The sequence below is a fragment of the Carcharhinus amblyrhynchos genome, chromosome 4, assembly GCF_965287045.1.
Source record: "Carcharhinus amblyrhynchos chromosome 4, sCarAmb.v2.hapA, whole genome shotgun sequence".
In the NCBI taxonomy this organism is placed as follows: domain Eukaryota; kingdom Metazoa; phylum Chordata; class Chondrichthyes; order Carcharhiniformes; family Carcharhinidae; genus Carcharhinus; species Carcharhinus amblyrhynchos.
This window is the reverse complement of record NC_137327.1, coordinates 127442039-127461902: the sequence shown is the minus strand read 5'-3', so window position 1 is coordinate 127461902 and position 19864 is coordinate 127442039. Positions and strand designations below refer to the sequence as shown.

The following is a 19864-nucleotide window of genomic DNA, read 5'->3' as shown; positions in this document are numbered from 1 at the left end:
GGGTGGGATCTCACGAGAGGATGGTGCAAGAACTGGCACCACATGGATTGGGAGATCACCCATTGCATCTGGCCCTTAAACTTACTGCTACTGTGAACTTCTAGACCAGCGGCTCGTTCCAGGGCAGCACGGGTGAGCTGTGTGGCATATCCCAGTGAGCACACACAAGTGCGTAAGGGAGGTCACTATTCAGTGGGGATGTGCTATTCACTGAGGCCCACATTAACTTTGACCGGGACAGGTAAGCCAGTGTGTCAAAGCCATGGGATTTGCCTGCTTAGCAGGCCTGCTTCAGATGCAGGGTGTCATCGGCTGCACCCGTGTGTCTAAGTGGTCTCCAAATTAGCGTGCATTATGAACCACTCCCTCAATGTCCAGATCACCTGTGACCACATGATGGGCATCAGGCAGATGTGTGCCTGTTTTCCTCGGGCTGTATATGAAAGTCAGATCCTGGGGTGCTCGCAGATCCCAGCCGTTTGTGAGGGAGAGCAATGACTGGAGTGATGCCGTCTCAGGGAGGTGTCCCCTTAGGAGCTGGGTGACGACCCCAGTGCAGAGGCCACAAACTCCTCCTGAAACTCGCTTTAACAAGGTTGATCACGCGCATGCTAGTCGAGTAGGTAATTGGACTGCTCAGAATGCGGATCCAGTGCCTGAACTGGTTGGGGGTGCCCTCCAGTACAGCCCCCAGAGTGTGTCACGCACAGTATTTGTCTGCTGCGCTCTGCAGGTGTAACCCCAGGACTGAGGTTGAGGTGGCCTGCTGCTTTCCACGTCCTGTTGCCTGAGATCACCTTGGCGCGCATCCCCTGGAAGGCTGGGACCGTGAGGGTCTGGGTCTATTTTTGGACTGCATGGGCGTAGTTGTGCTGTCCCTCTTGATGTGCGGGGGGCGGAGGTATGTCACCCACAGGGAAGGTGGTGTCAGGTGGGCTGGGCACCCTCAAAGTCTGTTAGGTAGAGGGCCTGCCTCTCCTCTTCCCTTGGGGGGGCCCTGCATCCCTGAGTTCCTCCATGGGACAGAGAAGCAACTGGAGAGAGAACCAGAAGCCCTGTCGTTCTCTGGTGCTGACGTACGTGGATTCCCACCAGTGTTTGCACCATGCATTCGAAGCCCTCAGCCTTGGAGCTCATACGCTTAACCATGGAGGTCATGAGCTGAACCAAGATGCAGATAACTCCTGCCATGGAGTGCATGTCCTGCGCCAATGTCTCCACTGTGGACACCACCCTTGCAGTGTTGGCCTCGTTGCGCTGGACTTTGGGTACAGAAAAGATTTACCAGGATGTGGCCTGGCATGGAGGGCATTAGCTTTGAGGACAGGCTGGAGAAACTTGGTTTGTTCTCACTGGAACGAAGGAGGTTGAGGGGTGACCTGATAGAAGTTTCCAAGATTATGAGGGGCATGGACAGAGTGGATAATCAGAAGCCTTTTCCCAGGGTGGAAGAGTCATTTATTAGGAAATATAGGTTTAAGGTGCAAGAGGCAAAGTTTAAAGGAGACGTACGAGGCACATTTTTTTACACAGAGGGTGGTGGGTGTCTGGAACTCATTGCCGGGGGAGGCAGTGGAAGCTGATACGGTAGTGACTTTTAAGGGCATCCTGATAAGTACATGAATAGGATGGAAATAGAGGAATATGGTCCCCGGATAAGGGTAAGGGCTTTTAGTGCAGTGGTGCATCATGGTTGGTGCAGGCTTAGAGGGCCAAAGGATCTGCTCCTGTGCTGTTCTTTTTTGTTCTTTCGAATTATGAATCTCCTCGGACAGAAGGTGATGTGACTCCTTCAGTCAGCTTTGCAGTCCGAGGAGGAATGCTGTCATCCCTTCCTGGTGATTGCAATCCTGCCTTTGTTGTTCCAGCAGTTCTGGAATGACTGGACTCATATCATAGGGTGAGCGAATCAGTGGCAAACCATTGGAAGCTTGGCACGATTCACGCGATTATTTTAGATTTCTCTCATTTTAGACAGAATATAGATACCGAAGGAGAGGAATGGTAACTCACCCACGTGTTAATGCAGTCAGAGAATTAAAACAAGTAACTATGATTTTAAGACATATAAGCTGATATTTCAAACGCGTTTTAAAGTATTTTGCTGTGCTTAAACATTTCAGTTAATGCAAGGTTCTGAAAGGCATCATAGGAAAGTTGAATATTTTAGAGCCAAAGGTTTGGGAAGCCTTAGTTAGCGGAAATAACTAATTTTGCAATTTTATGAATAGTTGGTTCGCAGCCCAGACATGACCCTGGACGCAGGAACACACGTCAACTCAACTTGGTGGTGAGCCAGTGGGAACCTCAATTTTAACCTTCATGGTAATGTTTACCGTATCCAGGCAGTGGAGAAGTAGCTTTAGCCAAAATGGGAGTGATGTCTGGTTAGTAATGGACAAATGAGAAACAATTATGCTGGAAAGTATGGCTGAAGTAACTGACAAAAATTTACATAGATGTATGGATATTAAATGAAATTATTTTTGAACTAATGAAAGGCAGAGAATCAGATTAAAGAAAAACTTTTTTTTATAGATAACATTCGAACTTATTTGAGCAGTTTCGGTATCCCATAACTGAGACAATCAATATAATTTTTCCCATTGATCACTGGTTTTTAATAAAGTTTTATCTTTCAACAGTGACACTGGTTTCCTGAGTATATTTGTCACCTCATTGGAAAACCACGCTGACAGTGGGTAGAAATTTTTCATGTAAAAAGGGTCAATATTTTGTGCGGTTTCCCATCGCCAGTGCTGGCTGGTGGGATTCGCACTGGCTTTCCACCGGGACCCACACTTAGGCCAGAATGTTACCACCATTGACACCAGTGAGATTTTCCCATCCTGCTGCAGTGAACGGACGTTTGGCCAGGTGCCGAATTCTCCGGCCTCACTGCAGTGGGAGACTGGCTTGAAGGGCCGGTAAGATCACGCCCTTAGGTTTTGAGCCAACGATGGTAGCCAGAGAAAAATAGCAGCTTATAGTCATTGGCAGGCGTTTAGTGTCTAACATGTAAATGCTTGTATTCATTTTTGATTCAGACTGCAACTTGGGGTATGGTTTACCTGCATTTAATCACATCAAATTAATTTTTAATTCAATCAGCGACAATGACTTTGCAACAGCTAGAACACTTCAACTTTGACTACAAGGTATGTTCATTGCAATTATAATGGTGAGTTCATGACCGGTGGGGTTTTGGTTGCATCAGCTAACTACCCCATTGATTAAAAAGTACTTGGACAGCTTTATCTTTTGCGAGTGTTTGTTTGCTTCCTGGTTACTGAGCACAGGGTTCGAATAAGTTCCTGGACCATCCAGCCAGATGACGCCGATGATGATAATGTTTAAAGGACGGATTCTGACACTACTTTCTTCACCTTGACTGAGCTGTGAAGCTGAACAAAGATAATGACTAAATCACAGACTTCCTCTTCCTGCTGTCAGAATGATGGCTGGATGCAACTCACTTTTGAAAGGCCACAACCTTGTCAATACTTCGCTTTCTCCCACATTCTGAAAGATGTGCTGGTTAGGTGCATTGACCCGAACAGACGCCGGACAGTGGCGACTAGGGGAATTTCACAGTAACTTTATTGCAGTGCTAATGTGAGCCTTACTTGTTACAAATAAATAAATAAACTTTAACCTGCACATCTTTCGGACTGTGGGAGGAAACTGGAGCAAACCCACGGAGACATGGGGAGAACATGCAAACTCCACACAGACAGTGGCCCAAGGCCAGAATTGAACCCGGGTCCCTGGCACTGTGAGGCAGCAGTGCTAACCACTGTGCCACTGTGCTACCCTGAATCTTGAATAAATATTTTCTTTTTATTGCACGCTCACTTTGGGATGTTTATCTATATGGCACTATATAAATGCAAATTTTTGTTGTCACTGCTCTTGCCAATTCTTTTTTAAGACCGTAAGAAATAGGAACAGGAGTAGGCCCTTCGGCCCCTCAAGTCTGTTCCACCATTCAATAGGATCATGACTGATCCAACATTCCTCATGTCCACTTTCCTGCCCTTTACCCATTGATTCCCAAACTGATGAAAAATCCATCTATCTTAACCTTAAATATACACAAGGACTCTGCCCCCCCAAAGACTCTGTGGCAAAGAATTCCAAAGACTCACAGCCCTCTGAGAGAAGAAATCCCTCCTCATCTCGGGCTTAAATTAACTGGCTCATCTTTGCACTGTGGGAGGAAACTGGAGCACCCGGAGGAACCCCACGCAGACACGGGGAGAATGTGCAAACTCCACACTGTGACCAAAATCGAGAATTGAACCTGGGTCCCTGGAGCTGTGAGGCACAGTGCTAACCACTAGTGTCATCAGGAGAATGTAAATGCCCGGCACTATTTGAGGGACTGCAGAGGAGGGCACAGCTGGAATTTTACCAGCACACCTGCCCTAATCCTGGGGGTGGGCGAGGCTCGGAGAATGGCATTCTGTGTTGGCCTACACTGGGGTTATACGAACCTTAGGTGGACGTGCGGTAAAATTCCACCCTACGTCTCTCTAAAACAGGTGTCACATAAGGTAAAAAGAGATGATCTGATCTTTATCACATTGCTGTTTGTGGGAGCTCATGAAAGTACTGTACCTAGTCCCCTATACCCCCAAGAGATGTGCCTTACTTACTGTCTTCCTCTGAACTGTGGATAAATAGGCTGCATTGTATCCCACATTACATCTGTGACAACTACTTCATAGGCGTCAATGTGCTTTGTGTGGTTTCCTGAAATGACACAAGGCACTGTACAAATACAAACCTTCCTTTCTTTATAGCCATTCTTTGATATGCACCAAAATCAGATCATTGACTGTGGAAATGGCAAACAACAGAGATAACATCAAAGCTTGTGTTCCAACTGGACGACTGTTAAAAAGCCATTCATTGTGTGAAGAAATTTGGGACATTTCCGAGAGCTCTAATAACAATCTACTTCAATACGATTTATTTCTTTTATAACCACAGGTTAAATCTGCTTGATTTCAATTAATGCCTGTGGCGAAACTCCATTATACAACAACAAAAGGGTTTTAAAACAGATCTGTGGTTGAGTACAGAACACCACAGTCCTCAAAGGCTTGAAGAAGAACTCTGCCATGAAATCCGGTGACGGAACGTAATCGCTAGCTATAACACATTCTTTTTTTGATTTGTTATTTATTTGTTTGCTCTTAATCATGAGAGGGGCTTCAGCTCCCAGTTTCACAGTTAGCTATAGAGTAAATTTCTCCTCCCAGCAGTTGCCATCCTCAGGCAAAGACCGTAAGAATATAAGAACATAAGAAATAGGAGCAGGAGTAGCCCTTTGAGCCTGCCCCGCCATTCAATAAGATCATGGCTGATCTGAAGTAGATCAGTTACACTTTTCCGCTTTCTCCCCATAACCCTTAATTCCCTTGTCTATCAAAAACCTATTTACCCGTGACTTAAATATATTTAGCGAGGTAGCCTCCACCACTTCAACGAGCAGAAAATTCCAGGGATTCACCACCCTTTGAGTGAAGAAGTTCCTCCTCAACTCTGATCTAAACTGCCCCTGCCTAATCTTGAGGCTATGCACTCTAGTCCTGCTATCCTTTCTAAGCGGGAAGAATCTCTCTACCTCTACCCTATCCATCCCCTTCATTATCTTATACGTCTCTATTCATGCATTAGTGTAAATACCATGGGTTCTTTCACAATAATGGCTATATGAATGGCATAGTTGATTTCTGATGAATGTGCTTCTCATTCATTCTTGGGATTATGGTGCCATTAATACCATCAGCATTTATTGTTAACCCCTAGTTGCCCTTGAGAAGTTGCTGGTTAGGTGGATCGGCCACGCTAAATTCTTTTTCAGTGTACCTGAACAGGTGTCGGAGTGTGGGGACTAAGGGATTTTCACAATAACTTGGAGCATTAATGTAAACCTAATTGTGACACCAATCAATAAACTTTTGTAAAACTGACAAGCTGCCATTTTGATCTGGTTCGTGTGATGTGGGTAATTCTGCAATGCTCATGCTCAGTTTGAACATACTCAAACCCGCTGTAGGATCCTCGATATGGTCTGCCTCAATCAAAAGGCTTCATTTTCAGGTATTTCTGCCCATGTAACTAATTATGTTCTGCTTTCAAGCTAACTGAAGCTAACTTGGCCACAGCTTGGAATTCTGGGTCTAGCCGAGAAAATTGACTACTTGTGTAAGTGCAACATTAACAGAAACAGTTTTTGTCATAAACAAGCATTCATGGTTGCACAGCTGTAAATTGTTTTTGAAAATTGTGTGCCTGGTGATTTAATAACAGAAGATAACCAAAAAGCTATTTTGTGGTAACGGGCAGTGCAGGCTTGGAGGGCCAAAGGGTCTGTTGATGTGCTGTAATTTTCTTTGTTCTTTGATCACAAGGGGGGACTGTAGCAGGGGATGTTGAAACCCCTGCTTATTAAGGAGGCTTTTAAACCAAAACATATTAGTTTAAAATAGGAACCATAATATGCCTTATACCAAAGGTATTATGATGTGCCTCCCACATATATTATGTGAAGGTACTTTCTATTAAACACAATGGTCTATCCGTAGTCTAGTTGTTCAGTTGAATGCTGCAAGGTTTTGACTTCAAGTTTGTAATCCAGGACCAACTGCTTGGGTCCTCTCTCTGTCTCTTTTCCACTTTCTGTATTTTTTCAAATTCCAAATTATAGTCAATAAATAATCTGGAAAATCGTACTAAGTTCCCTCGGACTATTTGAAGGATGAATGGATCCTACACCCACTCAACATGGGTGTAGAGGTGGCACGGTGGCACAGTGGTTAGCACTGCTGCCTCACAGTGCCAGGGACCCGGGTTTGATTCCCAGCTTGGGTCACCGTCCGTGTGGAGCCTGCACGTTCTCCCCATGTCTGTGTGGGTTTCCTCCGGGTGCTCTGGTTTCCTCCCACAGTTTGAAAAACATGCTGGTTCAGTGCATTGGCCATGCTAAATCCTCCCTCAGTAAACCTGAACAGGCGCTGGAGTGGCGACTAGGGAATTTTCACAGTCACTTCATTGCAGTGTTAATATAAACCTACTTGCGACAAATAAATAAATAAAGAACTCTGAGAGTCAGGAGCAGAATCTTAAAGTTTATTTGTTAGTCACAAGTAAGGCTTACAATCCACCTAACCAGCACATCTTTCAGACGGTGGGAGGAAACCCACGCAGACATGGGGAGGAGGTGCAACTCCACACAGACAGCCGGGAATGGAACCCAGGTCCCTGGCACTGTGAGACAGCAGTGCTAACCACTGTGCCACTGCACCGAATCTTCCATTTGTTCACCCTATGGGTCTGGAGGTGAAAGGGTTAAAATGATTTTTTTGTTGCCATTGGAAATTTTGCATAAGTTGTGTTAGTTGAAAGATCTCAATTGGGTTCATGCTCTTGCATCAGTTTCACCTTCACCCTTTAGCTATTAGCTTAGTCTGTTTGGAGTAACAATCATTGTTTTCTGACTCTTGCCATTTGGTCAATACCGTCCATTTAAAGTGACGAATGAATTTAAATATTTGAAATGACTTCTACAATATTGTCCATTCTTTTATTTTCAGGTAACATCTTTGTCGTCAGTCTCTCGGTCGCTGACCTTGTTGTGGCAGTGTACCCTTACCCAGTCATCCTGTTTGCCATTTTCCAACATGGGTGGAAGCTGGGTGATACTCACTGCCAGGCCAGTGGATTTCTGATGGGTTTGAGTGTCATCGGGTCAGTTTTCAACATCACAGCCATCGCAATCAACAGATACTGCTACATCTGCCACAGTTTCAAATATGAGAAGTTCTACAGCTACAGAAACACCATCTGCTACCTGTGCCTGACCTGGGCCTTAACGGTCATTGCAATCATACCAAATTTTTTTGTGGGCTCTTTGCAGTACGATCCTCGCGTATACTCCTGCACGTTTGCCCAGACAGCGAGCTCGTACTATACAATTGTGGTGGTGGTGGTTCATTTCCTCATCCCCATTGGCGTGGTGACGTACTGCTACCTGAGAATCTGGATCCTGGTTATCCAGGTCAAGCGACGCGTCAAACCTGACGATCCAAAGTTAAAGTCCAGTGACTTCCGAAATTTCCTCACCATGTTTGTGGTCTTTGTGCTTTTTGCGGTTTGCTGGGGGCCGCTGAATTTCATTGGTTTAGCCGTGGCCATAAATCCTCTGGCCGTGGCACCGCAAATCCCGGAATGGCTGTTTGTCATGAGCTACTTCATGGCGTACTTCAATAGCTGCCTTAACGCAGTCATCTACGGACTCCTCAATCAGAACTTCAGAAACGAATACAAGCGAATACTAATGTCACTCTGGTCGCCAAGACTGCTCTTTGCTGACCTGTCAAAACTTGGAACAGAGGCAATGAAGAGTAAGCCTTCGCCGGCTGCGACCAATAACAACATCGCAGAAGTGAATGTGTAAGACAGCATTTGATTGTACTCTCTGCTTATTTTGACCTGCCTCATCCATAATACCAAGAGGTTACCAACATGCCATATGTACTCTGTTCTACTTACAACAGTGCAATTCACTTTTGTTACTATGTGCCTATAATCTCAGATGTTTCAGATTTTAATTGTATGTCAGAAACCACTGTAGAATTGCTCAGCTTGATGCATGATATCCTTAAACATATGCCTGTGCTTTGGGTTACCAGTGTTCTTCCCAAATGATAAACTTCCTTAGCCTCTCAAAAGAAATCTTGTGAAAAAAACATACCTTAACGGCAAATCAGTCTTTCCCGTTTTTAATGCAAATGGAGAAAAATGCCTGAACCTGGCATACACCATTCCCTTACAACTCTACTCCAGTGCATACAGACAGACCCAACACTCTTGCAAAAGTAATTCTAGCTACTTTAGCCCAATTCTAACTTTGCATAAGGTTTTGAGTAAGTTAAAAACAAGGCCCAAATGGCCATTTTCTTCATCAATAATTCAGTGGTGACTATTTAAAGAAAAAACTAAATTAGAGGATAGTTTTAGTGAACCGGAAATTAACTGATTTGATTTGATTTGTTATTGTCACATGTATTAATATATAGTGACAAGTACTGTTTCTTGCGCACTATACAGACAAAGCATACCATTCATACAGAAGGAAGGGAGGACAGAATGTTACAGTCATAGCTAGGTGTAGAGAAAGATCAACTTCATGCAGGGTAGGTCCATTTAGAAGTCTGATGGCAACAGGGAAGAAGCTGTTCTTGAGTTAGTTGGTATGTGACTTCAGACTTTTGTATCTTTTTCCTGACAGAAGAAAGACGGAAGGGTGCGTGGGTCCTTAATTATCTGGTTGCTTTTCTGAGGCAGTGGGAAGTGTAGACAGTCAACGGTTGGGAGGCTGGTTTGCGCGATGGACTGGATTACATTCACACCCTTTATAGTTTCTTGTGGTCTTGGGCAGAACAGGAGTCAGACCAAGCTGTGATACAACCAGGAAGAATAGATTGAACGAGTAGAATAATTGAATAATGGAATGTGTGGAATTTTTAAGGAATTAGAATTTCTTTCTTTATTTAAGTTAATCAATCAAAAATTGGACATTTCATTGCAGAGCCTTGATTTCCTTCACACTTCCTGTGGTGAATCAGCCCTTACAACTCTCACAGCTGTTTCTCCCACCCTTCATGGATGGTCACTAGATGTGTATCCCAGGGTTCCATTCTTAATTCTCTGACCAAATAACACAATATCATCACAATGGCAAACATCATTAGAAACAAGGGCTTAGCTCAAATGTACTGGGAGTATCCAGCTTACCTCTTAATGCTTCAGCCATTGATCACACACTTGTTCTCTGACTGCCTGCCCAAACCTAAGATCTGAATGGACCAGAATTCTCTCTGGCCAAATGCCAATAAAACCAAAGCAAGTGCATGCACAGATGTACCCGTGTCTCCGCGACTTAAGCTCGGTCCAAAAGCTGCTAAGCTTGGCAATACTCATGGATATCTCAATAGGTTTCCTACTTGACTTGTTACTGTAAGGTGCATGACTAATCATACCTTTCCTGCTATAAACTCTAAACCAATATTTAACTATCTAGCTACAGTTTTCTTCAATACCTGAGCCAAATTGAGAAGACAATAGCGTAGTGGTTTGGTCAGTGGATTTGTAATGCTCTGGGGCTCCGGGTTCGAATCTCACCACGGCAGAGGTTGAAATTTGAATTCAATAATAATCTGGAATTAAAAGTCAAATGACCATGAAATGGTTGCCATAAAAAAAACCCATCTGATTCACTAATGTATTTTAGGGAAGGAAATCTACTGCCCCTATCAGGTCTGGCTTACATGTCACTGAATGTGATTCCTACATGTGACTCCTGAAATGGCCTAGCAAGCTACTCAGTTCAGTCAATTGGGGATAGGCAATAATTGCCAGTGAAATCCATGAATGCCAACTCATGAACAGCTTCTTCCCTGCTGTCATCAGACTTCTGAATGGACCTACTTTATATTAAGTTGACCTTTCTCTACACCCTAGCTGTGACTGTAACACTACATTCTACATCGCCTCCTTTCCTTCTCTATGAATGGTATGCTTTGTCTGTATAGCACGCAAGAAACAATGTTTTTCATTGTATCCCAGTACATGTGGCATAATAAATCAAATCAAATAAAAAAAAATGCCCATCTCCATTTTCCAGATTCAATGAGCCATTTGGCATGTGGAAGCTGTGTATCCTTACCGATTGTGACACACTCACCCCATTCACCATTCTTCTTTTCAACTCCTTCCAGGACAACACTCACAGGAAGCTTAATGAGAAAATCATGGGCCACATTTTGAGTCATTAATTTAAATAAAAAAGAATTCTACTTTCTTGGCTTACATCCAGTTCATTACAACTATCCTCACTTTCAGCTCCCTCATGCCACGCCACCTCTATAATTATCTTAAGTTATCTGCACTTCTCTCCCAACTCCAGCTTGTTGGGCAATCCTCCAAAACCCGTTTTGTACACTGCTTCACCACCAGTGACTGTCCCTTCACTCACTGCCCTTTCAACCTCATACCCTGCCACCAGCCTTTCTTGCTAACATCTCTGTCACTCCTGGCCGCTTGTCCCACCTTGACCTCAGCTAATTCTGTTTTCTCTCCTGCTTGATGTTTGCTGATTTCTGCTCACCTGTAAATCGCTTTGCGATGTGTTTCTGCATGTGAGAAGTACTGAGTGGACATTGTTATTTAACAATGAAGGACACGTTTACCACTCCTCAATAACAGTATACAAATTTTCTATTGCGGTCTATTATCAAGGAGAATAATTGTAACCATTAAGCTGTGAGCAATCTTTTTATTTTATGGTATTGTCAGAATAAACAAAAGCAACGGTCTCTTCTTGTTTCATTTCATTATTAAAGCTAAAGTTCTGCAATTTGTTTTTACTGGGAAAAATCAAGTCAAATCTAATGCACATTGTATAATGGGATGTGTTGGTTCTGAAGGATGGAAGGGTTAGTTCCTAGATCTTTTGCAACAGACAAGCTGGTCTTTGTTACCCTTTTCCCAAATTAATGGACAGAATTTTACAAGACTTTTTCTAAGTGTTGAGTGGGCGTGAAACTGGGAAAGTTTCAAATCCGTTTTTTGGGTGAGTTTTCAGGCCAATCTTACGCACTCTGTCTGCAAAATTTTGCACTCGTTTGTTTCAGGTCAGAGAAGCTGTGGGTGTGTTAATGCACCCAACAGACTGTGGAAGGAGTAGTGCGCATACATAGATCTCTGATGCTGCACATGGGCATTAACAGTGTTAGGGGTCTGACAGACAAAGAGATCCGACCCCATCTGCCACTCAGACCGATCATGGAACCCCGCCCCCCACTGATGGTGGACCTTCCTTCCTCCACCAATCGTGTGCAGAGTGGGCCCCCTCCCCTCAAAGGCCCTTCCGACCCACAGGCCCCATCCCTGGCACTGTCACCTCACAAGTCCAGCCCCCATTGACCTTGCCATCATTGGACCGCTCCCAGCCCCATCCCCATTGGCCCTGCCTCTTGGCACTGCATGGTGGGCAGTGTCCAGGTGCCAGGGTGGCACTGCCAGTCTGGCACTTCTCAAGGGGTACCCCTCTCCTTGCCCTCAGCCTCCTTGAGGGTGGAGGGGCTTCAATTGCCTTAAGTTTAACCAGCAAGGCCAACATGATGGCTTCCTGTTCATGGGGAGAATGTCTATTCCTAGCCGGAGAGAACCTCCCCCGGCAAGGCCATAAAGGCAAGCGAGCCCAGATGATTGAGCGGTTGGGTTCACTAAACACATTAAAATGAACATTATAATAAATTGAAATAAATTAACCAGCCTCTCGCCCATTTCCAGCAAGAGGCTGACTGTGTCGGAAATCCGGCTGTTGTAAAGTCCAGCCGGTTGCAAAGACTGGCGCCAATCGTGCTAGTTGCTTCACGCTCAATTTTATGGCATTTTCCCACCTCAAAACAGATGTAAAACAATGGTAAAATCCCATCCTACCTGTTTCTATTTAACCACATATAAGCCAATTTTCCCAGTCATAACGTGCTGTGGGCTAGAGATCCTGAGCTGTTTAGCACAGTAGACAGGAATGGGGACTCATATTGCCAGATGGTTAGTGGCGCAGTGGTTAGAATGCCTCACAATGCCAGGGACCTGGATTCGATTCTCGACTTGGTCACTGTCTGTGCGTAATCTGCATGTTCTCCCTGTGTCTGCATGGGTTTCCTCTGGGTGCTCCGGTTTCCTCCCACAGTCCGAAAGATGTGCTGGTTAGGTGCAATGGTTGTACTAAATTCTCCCTCAATGTACCTGAACAGGTGCCGGAGCGTGGCGCATTTGGGATTTTCACAGCAACTTCATTGCAGTGTCGATGTAAGTCTACTTATGACACAAATAAAAATAATAAATAAAGGTTTCTTCCTTGCCAGACCAGGGCGCATGCAGGTCGGTGAGTGCAGGGAAATGGATGAACAGGATTGGTGTGGATAGGACACGGGCAGCAAAGTTTTGCATGAGGCCTAAGGCAGAATTTTCCCTTCCCGTCCGCCACAGGAATTGTAGTGGGTGGGCAAGAATATTTGGCGGACCATTTAAAGATCCGTTGACCTCTGGTGGAAATTTCCAACCTTGGCGCACATGTGACTGGAAAATCCTGCCCAGCGTTTATGGAACGTTGGAGGTGGGAGACCAGCCAATGACATTGATTGGTCAACACCATGTCCAGAGGGTAACAAAGTCAAGGTGGAGGGTTTCAGCAGCAGATGGGCTGATATAGGCCGGGGAGGAGGTGGGTAATAGAACATAGAATCCTACAGTGCAGAAACAGGCCCTTTGGCCCAACGAGTCTGCACCGACACAATCCCACCCAGGCCCTATCCGTACACATTTCCCTACGCTAATCCCTCTAACCTACACATCCCAGGACACTAAGGGGCAATTTTTTTTAGCATGGCCAATCAACCCAACCCGCACATCTTTGGACTGCGGGAGGAAACTGGAGCACCCGGAGGAAACCCATGCAGACACATGGAGAATGTGCAAACTCCACACAGACAGTGACCTGAGCCGGGAATCGAACCCAGGTCCCTAGAGCTGTGAAGCAGCAGTGCTAACCACTGTGCTACCGGGAGGCTGAGGCCGGAGCGAGTGGGATAGGTGCCAGTCCTCCTGTCAGTGCTGGCAATTTGAACGTTATGTCAAAGATTTGAAGAAAACCTGATGTTCTGTTTGTAATGTTATGGAGCTGAAAAGAGGTGGCCTTAGTGATGGTGAAGATGGAATCTGAAGGTCAGCTCATCCAACCCTGTGAGGAGTTATGAAATTGCAACTATCACATGCCTCAACAGACCAGCATTCGTCTCTTGTCTTACAAATTGAAAAAGTCCGATGCTGAAATATTTGTTCCGATGCCTATTCATGCTGAATGGCCTGATGTCTGTGTTGCTGCCAAGTTCATAACAATTAAATCTCGCACAAAAAGGGTAATATAGACTAGCTTACTTGCTTTCTAATTTATTTTTACTGTCTGCATGAGCATTTATAAAAATATATATAGAATATTCCGTACTGAAATCATTTTGCTCAAAATAATTTTCAGGCTGTTGTTTGGCCCCACACTATTTCTCTATTCCGACAATGCAGACGATCTGTAATTTGGGAAATTACATTAATAATCCTAGCACTCTGCAGAAGAAGTTCATTTTAGACAGCGGGCATATCAAGAGATAGCAGATTAATCCTTTATTGCTGTAATCACGCAACGTTAGAATCTCTACAGTGCAGAAGGAGGCCATTTGGCCCATCAAGTCTGCACTGATCACAATCCTGCCCGGAGCCTATCCCAGTAACCCCACAAATTTACCCTGCAACTTCCCTGAACTAAGCGGCAATTTGGCAATCAACCTAACCCATATATCTTTGGACTGTGGGAGGAAACCGGAGCACCCGGAGGAAACCCACACAGACATGGGGAGAATTTGCAGAGTCCATACAGACAGTCACCAGAGGTCTAACATCTGTGTCATGGGGTTCCAATTCGCTATCAGCTGATATGCAATTTGACTAAAGTTTAATTTTAACGTGAATGGCCAAACTACTGGATTGAAAATGCCTGGGAGTCTGAACACTCTGAACACACAGGGCCTCTCCAGAGACCCAAACAACTTGCTACACTTACTCCCTTCTAATTGGGCGGCACAGTGGTTAGCACTGCTACTTCACAGCTCCATGGACCTGGGTTCGATTCCTGGCTTGGGTCAATGTCTGTGTGGAGTTTGCACATTCTCCTCATGTCTGCGTGGGTTTCCTCCAGGTGCTCCGGTTTCCTCACACAGTCCAAAGATGTGCAGGTTAGGTTGATTGGCCATGCTAAAAATTGCCCCTTAGTGTCCTGAGATGCATAGGTTAGAGGGACTAGTGGGTAAATGTGTAAGGATATGGGGATAGGGCCTGGGTGGGATTGTAGTTGGTGCAGACTTGATGGGCCGAATGGCCTCTCTCTGCACTGTAGCGTCTATATGATTCTATGATATGTATGTAACAAATACATGAAGATATAGGCACAGCAGAGTATGTACACTCTGCAGTAAAGCAATACGTTTAGTTTATATTATTAGTGTTTGCACAGTGATCCGGGAATGCTGTCTGGATTTGATTATGGCTCTTAGCAACTAAGTTCCAGCTGGCCCAGGTTTTAATCTGCTCCTGCTAATGGCAAGGAGCAGAACTGATCCGTAAGGAATGTCTGCCATGAACTGAGAGGAGCAGAACAGTGTTGGGAGCACAGGAAAAAAAGGAACAGGACTAAGTGATTCAGCCCATCGAGCTTGTTCCGTCCGCTATTCAATACGATCATGGCTGATTAGACACTTTGATTTCTTTTACCCACACCATCCCCATAACTCTACATTATTTTTAAGCAGAAATCTATCAATCTCTACCTTTAGCGTACTCAGTGACTGAGCTTCCACAGCCCTCTGAGCTTCGGGTAGAGAATGCCAAAGATTTTAACCCTTCGTGTAAAGAAATTTTTCCTCAATATATCAGTCCTAAGTGGCTCCCCCCTTATTTTGAAATGTGCCCCTTTGTTCTTGACTCCCCAACCAAGGGAAACATCTTATCTGCGTTCACCTCTCATTCTTCAATACACTAGAGAATAGAAGCCCGGTTTTTCAAATCTCTCTCTATAAGTCCCACCATCCTGGGAACAAGTCTGGTGCACATTCACTGCACTCCTTCAATGGCAATAATATCTTTTCTGAGGTAAGGGGACCATAACTGCACACAATAGTCCAGGTGCAATCTAACCAAGCCCCTGTACAAATGAAGCAAAAACTCCCTACTTCACACTCAAATCCTCTTGTGATGAAGAATATCATTCCATTAGCCTACTGAATAGCTTGCTGTACTTGCATGTTAGCTTTCAGTGATTAACGGACAAGGACATTCAGGTCCCTTTGTACATCTTCATTTCTAATTTCTAATCATTTAGGAAATATTCTGCACATCTGTTCCTTTTACCAAAACGGATTACCTTGCAACATTTAAATGCATTCAGTGTAAAAACCAGAACGTTCAGTCACTAAAACCTCTTTCATACTTATTACAGCACATTATTATGTTAAGTCAAATTACCCTACCTGCCTGTGGCATCATCATGACTCAGATTAACCAGCTTCACATCAGTTCAATTGATATTAGCTGGTGCCACATATAGGCAGAAGATTGAAGGATAGATCATTGGAGTGGTGTTGGAGACAGGGTTATGACAGTGACATGTCTTTATAAAATTGGCTCCTTAATTATAAGATGCTCTAACAATAATTCTCCTTGTGCATATCAAGGATCTTAATGATGGAAGATTGTCAGGTCCTCATTTCTCAGCCAAAGCTGACGTAAAATGATAATTAAATTTGTTAGGAAGTCTTGCAGCATTCCACTATTGTGAAGATGCACGAATGGATAGGTGCATAGCCAGAATGAAAACTAAATTATGAGGAAAGGTTGCACAGATTAGGTTTGTATACCTTCAAGTGCAGAGTTTAATGAATAATCTAATTGGTGTGTTTAAGATGATTAAAGGTGTGGATAAGGTAAATAGAGGGAGTTTTTTTTGGATCTAAGAGTCAAGCACAAGTGGGCATATTCAACACTGTTAGGGGTACCAACATAAAACAGCAGATACTGGAAATCTGCACCTGACGCACTGTTCCAATGAATTCAACACAATTTTGAAGAACAGCATCTAATTTTTTGATTAGGCAATTTACAATCTTCTGGGTTTGACATTGAGTCCAACAACTTCAGACCGTGAAATCTAACCTCTGTTTTGATTTACCCTTTTGTGCCATGTGCTGGTGTATACAAGAGAATCTCTGCTACCCAGTGTGATATACTGCTATTATCACACCGGTAATAGGAAGTGCCGGTTAGGCAAATTGGTTGGTCAACTGGGATGTAAGATAAGTTCCATATTTTCAACAGATGAGAAAGCTCCAGGATGGTTAAGTTATTATTGGGGTCTCACAAGAGGTGCGGGGGTGTGTGAATTGAAAACGAGTGGTACCAAGAGCAGATGGTAAGGTGAAGCAGTGGGAGGCTGAGACCTGAGTGAGGACGCAGTAATAATTATTAGTGGCGAATTTGATATCTGTGATGATACTGTGTTATTGATGTAATTTATCTTTAAGGGGGCTGTTTTAAGATTCAGCTTTTTTTAAACAGACCGTCAGTGTGTCTGGAAAACATGCAGCTCAGATGCTGGGAAAGCAGGATAATTACTCATTTTAGGATAGAGCTTAGAATAATGGACTCTTGTTTATAAATGGAGATTTCCCATTGGAGATGTTTAACCTAAAGAAATGGAAGGTGAGTTTAGATATGCAGAATTATGTGATAAAATGATTACTAGGAAAAGCTAAGCGTGTAGCAGAGAGAGAAAAACAGCTTTCTTGTTTCAGTTGTTGGCTGGGCTTGTTTAAAGACTGAAATCTATAGATTGCTCTGAAAATCAAAACCTTTCTAACCCAAATTAGAGCAAGTATATCTGTAATTGCTAACTATATTTAAGGTGGGTTTTAAGCATAAAGGAAGAATGTTACTTATCTGAAACTGAAATAGTGATAAGTTAGAAATTGGAGCTGTTTGTTTTCATGTTTAGAGATTGTTCAACTGTTAAGAATTAAATTGCTTCATTTTGTTAGAGTTATATTTAAACTGTGTTATGAATACAATTTGTTTCAATAAAAGCTCCTTAGTTTTTCAGTGAAATTACTCTTAAAGTAAAGCATCCTTTTCTCAATTTCATGCCAAAATTAAAAAAGTTGTTGGAAACTACTCTGCTCCAATCACTGTAATTGTTTATGAACTGTTTGTCACTGGTGTTTCAGCATGTGAGATGACTCAGTGAATCTCTTCCACTGCATGGGCAGACATGATGGCATAATTGTTAACACTGCTGCTCACAGCACCAGGGACCCCGGTTTGATTCCTGGCTTGGATCAATGTCTGTGCAGAGTTTGCATGTTCTCCTCGTGTCTGCATCGATTTCCTCTACGTGCTCCAGTTTCCTCCCACTGTCCAAAGATGTGCAGGTTAAGTGGGTTGGTTATGCTAAATTGCCCCTTAGTATCAGGAGATTAGCAGGGTGAATATGTGGGGTTATGGGAATAGGGTCTGGGTGGCATTTTGTTGGTGCAGACTCAATGGGCCGAATGGCCTCATTTTGCACTATGATTCTTTCCACATTCTGGTCCTGGCGCAGGATCTGACCACGTCTCCAATCAAAAAACTGTCCAGGGGAGGTGGAGGGAGAAATCCAGATGCAAAGAAATCTCTTGAAGATCATAAGTCACAGCAAATTCTAACTCGTGGCAGCCTTTTTGCTGTAACATTGACTGACCAGCATATCATGAAGCAGCAATGACAAAGTGTTCTGCTGGATGGATGGAGTTCAGATCATTTGAGGGGAGGCGATGGCCTAATGGCACTATTGCTAGACTATTAATCCAGAAACTCAGCTAATGTTCTGGGGACCTGGGTTCGAATCCCACCATGGCAGGTGGTGGAATTTGAATTCCATAAAAAATATCTGGAATTAAGAATCTACTGATGACTATGAAACCATTATCGATTGTCAGAAAAACCCATCTGGTTCACTAATGTCTATAGGGAAGGAAAACTGCTATCCTTACTCAGTTTGGCCACCTAGGGGTGGCACAGTGGCACTTCTTCACAACATCAGGGACCCGGTTCAATTCTGGTCTTGAGTCACTGTCAATACGCAGTTTGCACGTTCTCTCCATGTCTGTGTGGGTTTCCTCCAGTGTTCCGGTTTCCTCCCAAGATATCTCAAAGATACGCGGGTTAGTTTGACTGGCCACACTAAATTAACCCTAGTGTCAGGGGGATTAACAGGGTAAATATGAGTTATGGGAATAGGGCATAGATGGGATTGCGATCGATGCAGACTCAATGGGCCTCCATCTGCACTGTAGGGATTCTATGATTCAATGATTCATGTGACTACAGAGTCACAGAGATATGGTTGACTCTCAACTGGCCTCGGGCAACTAGGAATGGGCAATAAATGCTGGCCAGCCAGCGACACCCATGTCCCACAAATGAATAAAAAAGGGAATTCCACCTGTTTCAATAGCATTTTGTCAATTTTTTAAAATTACTGTATAAATGAGCAATTTTTTTTTGAAGAAGGCAACCCAATGATCTGTGCCTTTTGGCTATTTAAAACATAGCATTCATCTGGATTCAGCCAGACTCAGAGACTTATTATTTTTCAGATGACATGTGACTATTTCATTTTCAATGCGTGAAATCACTTTAGACAGCAACCTTAAAAAGTGATGCTATATTCCCTTTTTGTTTTTCATGGCCTAAGCACATGATGCATCCGGGCTTAATAGATCATTTCTACTTTGCAGGAAAAAGACTGTCACTGAAGCATTTTATTCTTACCTACCACTCTTACTGTGATGATTTATTTTTTATTAATTCATGAGATGTGGGCATTGCTGGCTGGACAAACATTTATTGACTATCCCTGAAGTCATTTAAGAGCCAGCAACATTGCTTGGATTTGGAGTCACATGTAGACCAGATAAGGGCAACAAATTTCCGAATGGACATTAGTGAACCAGATGGGTTTTATGACAATGGTTTCATGGTCATCAGTAGATTCTTAATTCCAGATACTTTAACTGAATCCTAATTCCATCATCTGCTGTGACAGGATTTAAACCTGGGTCCTCAGAACATTAGCTGAGTTGGGCGGTACGGTAGCACAGTGGTTAGCACTGCTGCTTCACAGCTCCAGGGTCCTGGGTTCGAT

The 19864-nt window shown here is 43.7% G+C and overlaps 1 protein-coding gene across 1 annotated transcript in view; it reads left to right on the top strand.

The window, feature by feature from the left end:
- The window catches only part of mtnr1c (melatonin receptor 1C), a 177628-nt gene extending 169161 nt beyond the window's left edge, over positions 1-8467 (top strand). The window contains exon 2 of the mRNA XM_080188263.1: positions 7605-8467. Coding sequence (XP_080044389.1) covers positions 7605-8467 — 863 coding nt within the window. The remainder of the gene's footprint in view (positions 1-7604) is intronic.
- The last annotated feature ends 11397 nt before the right edge of the window (positions 8468-19864 follow it).